Here is a 9206-nt window from a genome sequence, read left to right on the forward strand (position 1 = left end):
ACTCACGGTTGTGTTTGAGAAGAGTTAGCGGGCCAGACGGGGGCTGGAGTCAGTCCAAGAAAAACAAACCTCTTCGTCTCAAGGCTCTGGTCTGTGCTTTTAAAGTGGTCACTCTCCATTTGGGTAAAATGCCCACGCTGTAACTTGCATGTGTCTGTAGAGATTCCCAGTTCAGCAGCTGTTTGCTTGGTGAAATTTGTGCAGAAAATGTTTCTGAAACCCCGGCAACTACCTTTAAGCTAGGGTAAATATACAGCAACACTGACAGATGCTCTGGTGTTATACATCCTCTAATCATCCCTATGCAATGTATTACTGTATATCATTGGGTTATGTTATTGGCACACAAAAAAAAGAGCCATATATGTACTCTTTGTAACTCTACCTCGAAAATAAATAATTTATTGGGACAGTTAATAATTAACTGAAACCTTTTTTTTTTTCCTTAAAATCTTCTTCGTTCTGTTCATGGCAATGTACTGCTTGCTCCACAAAAGCACAACAGCATCATTTCATAATAAAAACACGTCCCAATTTGCACATTCCATGACCGAAAAGGAGTAGGGAGAAGAAAATCTTATTTTGTCTGCCCCTTACTCAAAACAATAAATAAACAATATAAATAGATGGCCTGTCAATTGCACATATTAAACAATCAATACCTATTCATAAATGTTCTTGAACTGAAAGATATTTGTACTTAAAAGTCTGTTTGGATTTTTTTCTGGACAGCTCGTGCATTTGCATTTGTAATGTTAATTTAAATAACTTGGAGTATTAATGTGACACATCATCATTCAAAAGTAATTGTTTTTAAAGGCCAGTGTAATACAAAATGTTTCTTATTGTCAACTTAAGCCTACGAAAAGACCAACGCCTACATTATCTTTCTCCTACTTACAAGTATGGTCCATCTGGCCACGACCAGATGTAGCTCATATCTACAAGTCATAGAACTCTGTTTCTATTCACAGATTCGTACAGTTGTTTTGCTCATGTCATTGTTGCAATAATCATGGTCATTGTACTTTAACCTTGACTCGAGTGTAACGTGCATGCTTGGGTACCACACTGTTCTGTTTACTACTGTAAATCCATAGATAATTATAATAATTAATCATTTCCACTCATGGAATGTGCAAATTGAGAGGTGCTTTGATTATGAAATACTTTTTTTTTTTCTTTTATGGAACTGTGCATGAAATTAAATGAAATAGATCAATAGAGCTTGCTGGCTTTTTAAGTAAATAACTACAATGCCCCTGTTTGGAGAGAGTAGAAAGGGTATTGAGAGCTCCTACGGGTAGGAGAGTGTAGGAAGGGTATTGAGAGCTCCTACGGGTAGGAGAGTGTAGGAAGGGTATTGAGAGCTCCTACGGGTAGGAGAGTGTAGGAAGGGTATTGAGAGCTCCTACGGGTAGGAGAGAGTAGAAAGGGTATTGAGAGCTCCTACGGGTATAAGAGAGTAGGAAGGGTATTGAGAGCTCCTAAGGGTATAAGAGAGTAGGAAGGGTATTGAGAGCTCCTACGGGTAGGAGAGAGTAGAAAGGGTATTGAGAGCTCCTACGGGTAGGAGAGTGTAGGAAGGGTATTGAGAGCTCCTAAGGGTATAAGAGAGTAGGAAGGGTATTGAGATGCGGGATGCGACCCTCTCTGCGTGCCCTCCTGTCTCCCTGTCTCCTGCTGTCTCGTAGTGATGACCGGAGTGCTGGACGTCCCGCGATGATGACGGGGAGGTTGCGACCCTCTCTGCGCCGCCCCCTATCTCCCTGTCTCCGGCTGTCTCGGAGCGATGACCGGAGTGTTGAATGTCCCGTGATTAAGACGGGGAGGACGCAACCCTCTTTGCGCCGCCCCTGTGCGTCAAATAGATCCGCTGTCAGCTCTATCTTTAATCTTTCAAAATGTTCAGTTGCTATCGCTATCAGCTCTATCTTTAATTTTTCAAAATGTTCAGTTGCTATTGCATGCACTAATCTGTGTTTCACTACACACATGAGTGCATGCTTACCAACTGTCCGTCTGCAACACTACTATCACCGACATCTAAGAAGGGAGATCCCCCCTTGAATGGCCCTTCTAAGGTTTCTCTCCTTCATACTGCCTGTGGTGCATTTTTTCCTATTGTTAGGTTTTAGTGAGTTTTTCCTTACCTTCGCGTGGGGTATGTCTGGGAGTGTTTGCATTCATTCATTTATTTTGCATTTATTTAAAATTTGTTGGACCTTTTGGTGTTCTTGTTTTGTTCTTGACTTATTGTTATGTTTCTTCTTGACTTGTTTAAAGAAGACGTGTCCGGCCCATGGGGACATTAACATGTGTTGTCGGGCCTTACAAATAAATTTGATTTGATTTGAGAGTAAAATAAATGCATAGCAGGTTTTGGACTTTTCGGCTAATAAACAGAAAAAACATTAAATTACACCGGTCTTATCCTTTCACTATCAATGCACACAACACTCTAATAACTTGCTAACCTTTTAGATAATTAGATTTGAAAACATTGTTCATCTGAAAAGGTAGAACAACTTTGTATGATTGTTGGTCTCCACGATTCAATTATTAAAAACCCACATTTTAACAGCCCACCGGTAGCTGTACTGTATCAGAATAGCTATGGGTGTGCAGCTACCTTTAGTGTTTGTACCCATTAGCCCCACATTGCTGATGTGCTTCTAAAAATGCATCCTGTTTTCATAGCTGTTTTAATGTGCATATTGCTTTAGTGGACGTTAATGAAAACTGTGTGGCTGCACTCATCAGTCAAACAGACAGCATATTTAATAGAAGGAGGAGATCATGATGAGATCATCTGGATGTTTGGTGGGGTCAATGGAACTCCATTTCCATCTAATGGCCACCTATGTTATAATGGACTTTGTTTACGTACGTATGTGTATTTAATATTGATTTATTTGCCTATCTATCTATCCATCCGTCTGTCCGTTTGTTTGTTTGTTTGTTTGTTTGTTTGTTTGTTTGTTTTGTTCCTGGTCTGTCACCAGAGCTTCCACATTCATACATAGCGTAGATTTAACTTTCACCACACAAGCAAAGGTCACTTTAAAAAACATAACTATGTTTTTGTATAGTTAGTATAGTATAGTTACTTACATATAGCATAACTGTATATTGTATAGTAGTGTATATAGGACTCATTATCTTTCATTGTAAGCTTAGTATTTTATCTTAGTACCTTTTATCATGTCTATTATTATCTATTCTATTTTATTCTATTATTATTTGTATTTCTTTGCACAATCAAGGCGGGCATGGCTACCTTCATTTCACTACATGTCTCGTGTATGTATGTGACTAATAAATCTCTGGAATCTTGAATCTTCACATTTCCTGTGAACCGTGATTATCTAGTATTTGGGTCTAGTATTCTCGTCAACAGAGATATACCATCAGCTATAGTACCATCCCCCTCGTTTGCTATTAGCGGAATCAATAAAGTTGTGCTTTAACCCTTTCACTGCCACACGACAGAAGGTTAACCCTTTACTATCACACAACCGACGGCGATGCTCCATCATTAGCATCATTAGCTCCGCATCCGCTTGTGTGATAGTAAAGGGCTAACCTTCTGTATTGTCACAGTGAAAGGGTTAACCGGCTGTCGTGTGGCAGTGAAAGGGTTAACCAGCAACGGGGATCACTTAGACTCAAGGCGAGCGTACAGGAAATATTATAGGTCAGCTTGGATAAATACATGAATACATTATACCTGTACATCAGGTTAGACGTTGGACTATATGCCCTGCTGTGTAAATCCCTTGTCATAAAGTGATTTTGTCTTTGCTTCACACTATGAAGGCAATCTGGTGTTTCACGTGAAATGTTGTTTACAAGCACACAGGACACGAGTTTACTGACCAGAGCACGCTACAGCCGTCTTAACACGTGACCCCCCACACACATAAGCGTGGAAGTGAAAGCTATAGGGAGGTGTAGTCTGACGTCACTTTAGTTTCCCGCACGGTCCACCCGTATAGGGATCATTGGGGAAATGTATTACCGGCTATTGTAATAATTCTCCCTCATGAACATTGGCAAGCTTTCCATTTTTGCACAAATGTAGTTCCCTTCTATCACTAACATTATTGTTTAAGCATTTTTGGTTGAAATAAAGTTAGTTTTTTAATTTGTCGTTAAAAAATAACTACACTTACCAGTAGGATGCCTGTCCTTCAGTGCTGTCTCCTAATACAGCCAGGAGTCTACGCTGTGGTGACGTCAGTCAGCAGCGCCAAAGTGAGTGTAGTTCGTCAGTGAATGAAAACATAAACGTTGTATACCTTTAGGATTAATTGCGAATTTTTTCATGTTGAGCTATAGATTGTGGATGAATACACACAGAAAGCTACACCATGCCAATGTTCATGCTTTATTTGTTTTAAATGAGACGATTTAGAAATGGGTCCATTGGAATTACATGACAATTTCAAGGAGGGTGGGCCGCGCGGGAAACACCAATGACGTAACCACTACACCTCCCTATTAGTCTGACTCGCTTAGGCTACGGGTGACTGTCACCACCATGGCTCAGACAGATAGCGTTGGTTGTTCCCCTCAGATTGACTTCTTTCAGAGATCATTCCCTTCACACCACAACCACAGCCGCATGCTCATTGAGCTGGAAACATCTGGCCGGCATAGTGGTAAACAAGATGCAAACATTTAAATTGGTCCCTTCTCAGACTGTGAGATTGAAACTGCATTTTGCATTAGACATTGCTGGTGTCTATTTCCTGGCTGAAGGGTTCATTAATAAAAAGACACTTTTAATATGTAATTTGACCAAAACAAAGGATAACTTTGGTATTTTAGAACCTGCAATTTATTTCTCCTTCATGTGGGTCTAAATTAATAATAGGGACAACTATTTTTGTAGTTGTTCCAGTATTGAGGGAGATCGCTTCAGCCAGCAGCCACAAAACAAGCTGCAATGTAATCACACAGGGTAAACATGCACGTCAAAGTACGTCCATGCAGTAAAAGAGCTTTTTTTGCCCCACACAGCGGAAAAATAGGGTCCAGGTTTAAAAATACAAAAGTTATCCTTTAACATGGGGTTGTGCAATATGTGCTGCGAAGGAGGTATTGTGTTCACTCCTGTCCATGTTACTGTGCACATCACCCCCACCCTCATCCACCTCTACTGGCTCCCAGTCAAGTTCCTGCTCTTCCTCACCTACAAGTCCCTCCATGCCCTCGCCCCCTGATACCTGTCTGATCTCCTCCACCAGCACACTCCATCCCGGAACCTACGATCCTCTGATCTGGGTCTCCTCTCCATCCCTCGCACCAGGTTACGGACTTTCGGGGACAGAGCCTTCAGCGTGGCGTCCCCTACCCTCTGGAACGCCCCAACCCTGGACACCTTCAAAACTGCTCTTAAAACACACCTCTTCACCAAGGCTTTCCCCATCAGTTAGTTTAGATTAGATTAGGTCCATTATCCCTTACCTGCCCTCATCTGTAACGCTTGGGTTATCTGGCCCCGCCTGAGAACCACCCACCATTCTGACACCTGTCACTGGGCTTCCCTGTCACTTATCTCCCTGTCACTTGTCACTTATTGTTTGGGTCTCCTGATTGGTTGTCACGTTGGAACGCTTGGTATGTCAGGAATGTGGTCATACTTAAACCCCTGTCTTTCTACTTCCAGTTGTCGGATCTTCTCATTCTCCTGCAGAGTACACGGCGGTACCGCAGAAACTGGACGTTGCTGTCATTATTGTTATCATTATTATCTTTTCTCCTAGACGCCCTGTGTCAGTGTTACTATCTGTTGCTATTACACTAGGTGTACCGTTCTACAAATAAAGAGAACCACCGTTAATGAGTAAACACCCTCTCTGCCTCTACTTATTACTCCACAACTGGAACCTACCTGTCTCCGTCGTAACAGAAGATCAGACCATCAAAGGTTCCATGGAGTCGTACGCAGAGATGCACCGGAAACTGGAGATCGTGCTGGGGCAAGTATCCGAGCGACAACAACAGGTCAGCGCCGAGCTGGTTCAACTGGGAGGACTCGCCATTTCCTCCCAGGAGACGGTGAGTTCGGCGTTGGCCCCGCGGAGAGCCAGTACCGAGGTGGCTGAGGCGAGGACGGCAACAGCTGAGGCGTCACCGGAGGGAGCGGCAGTCGGCGGCAGGAGAGATCGTGCGGCTCACGGGATCCAGGAAGTGATCCGCGAGCCACGGCTATCACCGCCAGGCCGCTACTCAGGAGCACCGGAGGGATGCAGAGAATTCATCACCCAGTGTTCACTCGTGTTCCAATTGCAGCCACGCTCATTCCCCTCTGCTATTTCCCAGGTTGCATACATCATCACCCTCCTCTCTGGCCGAGCGCTTTCCTGGGCTACAGCCGAATGGGAGAATGGGTCAGTAATCTGTAGCAATGTGGACGCCTTTACCGGGGAGTTGAGAAGATCTTCGATACTTCCCGAGTTTTCTCTATTTATGAGGCCGGAGGGCGGCTTGTCGCCTGCCGGCAGGGCCTCCACAATGTTACAGATTACGCCATTGAATTCAGGATCGTGGCTCGGGAGGCAGCTTGGCCAGAGATTCCCTGTTGTGTTTTGTTTGTTCAGGGGCTCTCTGTACGGATGAGAGACAAGCTCTCCGTACGTGAGTTGCCGGAGCACTTGGATGGGATCATCACCATGGCCATCCGCATGGACAATCGACATCGGGAGAGGGAACGTGAGCGAGGAACAAAGGCTCAGGTACGTGTCCCTTCTTCTCCCGGTGTCGACATCTCTCTGCATTACACGAGTGAGCCACTAGGTGATGAACCCATGCAGCTCGGGGCGCTGTCGCTCACTGACGAGGAGCGGCGGCGCTTCGTCTAGGAGAGACGCTGCTTCTGGTTTGGCCGCACCGGTCATCACTTTTGAGACTGTCAGGGCTCCTCGGGAAAAGGAGGAGCCCGCTAGGTCCTGAGGAGGCACCGGCAGGTGGGCTGAAATCCTCACATTTTCCTGATACACGCACTTTTTTTAGGGTAACTGTCAACACTGGGAGCAACGACGTCAAGAACACGGTTGCTCTTATTGACTCAGGGGCTGCGGGTAACTTTATCCATGTGGGGCTGGTGGAGGAATGGGGAATTCCTCACAAGGAACTGGTGGTACCTGTTCCTGTCCAGGCCCTGGATGGTTGGCCGCTGGGGAGTGGGAGCATCACCCACCGCACAACTCCTATGCACATTCAGGTGGAGGGTGGTGGGTGGGAGGGGGTGAAATTTTTCGTGCTTGTTTCCCCCATTTCTGTCGTGGTCTTAAGTCATCCCTGGTTAGCTCTTCACAACCCCGTGATTAATTGGTCCACGGGCGAACTCTCAACGGGGAACGACGTCGAGTCGGGCCCCGGCGAGAGTTTGCCCACCCCCCCCCCTCTTCTCTTTTCTCTCCCTCTTTTCTCTCCAGGATGGTGGGGAGCGTTGCAGATGCTGACAGCCCTACTAATCCCGATTTGATAGGTGTACCCGAGATCTACTGGGACCTGGCGGACCAAAACGCGTGCTAAAGCACTACCGCCTCATAGATCTTACGACTGCCCCATTAATCTTCTACCTGGTACCTCTCCGCCCATGGGCGTATGTTCTCCCTCTCGCACCCTGAGACAGTGTCTATGAACACTTACATTGAGGAGGCATTGCTCGCGGGGCATATACGTCCTTCCACACCTCCTGCTGGCTTCTTTTTCGTAGCAAAGAAGGATGGGGGTCAGCGACCGTGCATTGATTATAGGGGGTTGAACGATGTATCCATCAATAACCGTTACCTGTTGCCTCTCATGGACACCGCCTTTGAGTGCTTACAGGGGGCACAGGTCTTCTCTAAACTTGACTTACGTAATGCATACAATCTGGTCAGAATTAGAGAAGGAGACGAGTGGAAGACTGCATTTAACATGCCCAATGGGCATTATGAGTACTTAGTCATGCCCTTTGGCTTAGCTAATGCTCCAACAGTCTTCCAAGCCCTGGTCAATGACGTGCTGCAGGACTTAATTGGGGTGTCGGTGTTTGTTTACTTAGATCACATCCTGATTTTTTCTCGCAATATGGTGCAACACCAAGTACACGTTCGTGAGGTGCTAGACCGTCTCCTCAAGCATCAACTATTTGTTAAGGCAGAGAACTGTGTGTTTCACACTGACACCGTTTCCTTCCTGGGCTTTGTGTTGACGAAGGGCGATCTTCGCATGGATCGAGCCAAGGTGAGTGCAGTCTTGGACTGGCCACGGCCTTCGTCGCTCAAGGAGTTACACCGGTTTTTGGGCTTTGCACATTTCTACAGGCGTTTTATTCGCAATTTTAGCGCCTTAGCCAATCCTTTAACAGCTCTCACTAAGTCCTCTCTCCCTGGCTTTGAATGGTCGCCTAGGGCAGAGTCGGCCTTCTGCGACCTCAAACATCGATTTACCTCCGCCCCTGTACTGATCCGCCACAATGCAGAGGTTCCGTTTATTGTGGAGGTGGATGCCTCTGACATCACGGTGGGGGGGGTGATCTCTCAGAGATGTTTAAAGGACGGTAAAGTGCATCCTTGCGCTTTCTTTTCTCGCCGGCTGTCTTCGGCCGAGCGTAACTACGACGTGGGTAATCAGCAGTTATTGGCAATCAAATTGGCACTAGAGGAGTGGAGACATTGGTTGGAGGGTGCGGCACATCCCTTCATTGTTTGGACTGATCATAAGAACTTGGCTTACATCCAAGGGGCTAAACGCCTTAACTCTCGCCAGGCCAGGTGGGCGTTATTCTTCACTCGATTTCGATTTACCATCTCCTATCAACCCGGTTCCAAAAACGTTAAACCTGACGCGTTGTCGCGCCAATTTGATCCTCCGGGTCGAGAGGAGAGCCCCTATCCCATTATTCCACAGGCCTTGATTTTGGCACCCGTGTCTTGGGGCATAGATAAGGTGGTAAGATCGGCTCTGGCACGGGAGCCTGATCCTGGTGGGGGTCCTCCGGGACGGCTGTATGTGCCCAAGGCTCCACGCTCACGCCTGCTGCAGTGGGCACATACCTCTTCACTCACCGGCCACCCTGGGGCCACTAGAACCCTGGAGTTTATCCGTAGGAGGTTCTGGTGGTCGACAGTGGAGGGGGATACGCGTTCCTTTGTGGCGGCCTGCCCGGTGTGCGCGCGCAGTAAGACCTCCCGCCGTGCACCAGCGGG

The 9206-nt window shown here is 46.3% G+C and overlaps 1 protein-coding gene across 1 annotated transcript in view; it reads right to left on the minus strand.

Moving 5' to 3' along the window:
• Positions 1 to 7075: 7075 nt before the first annotated feature.
• The window catches only part of zbtb7c (zinc finger and BTB domain containing 7C), a gene marked incomplete at its 3' end in the record, with an annotated part of 51436 nt that continues 49305 nt past the window's right edge, over positions 7076 to 9206 (minus strand). The window contains exon 5 of the mRNA XM_084324999.1: positions 7076 to 7183. Coding sequence (XP_084181125.1) covers positions 7076 to 7183 — 108 coding nt within the window. The remainder of the gene's footprint in view (positions 7184 to 9206) is intronic.

This window comes from Notolepis coatsorum (genome assembly GCF_963971535.1).
Source record: "Notolepis coatsorum genome assembly, chromosome: 11".
Classification (NCBI taxonomy): domain Eukaryota; kingdom Metazoa; phylum Chordata; class Actinopteri; order Aulopiformes; family Paralepididae; genus Notolepis; species Notolepis coatsorum.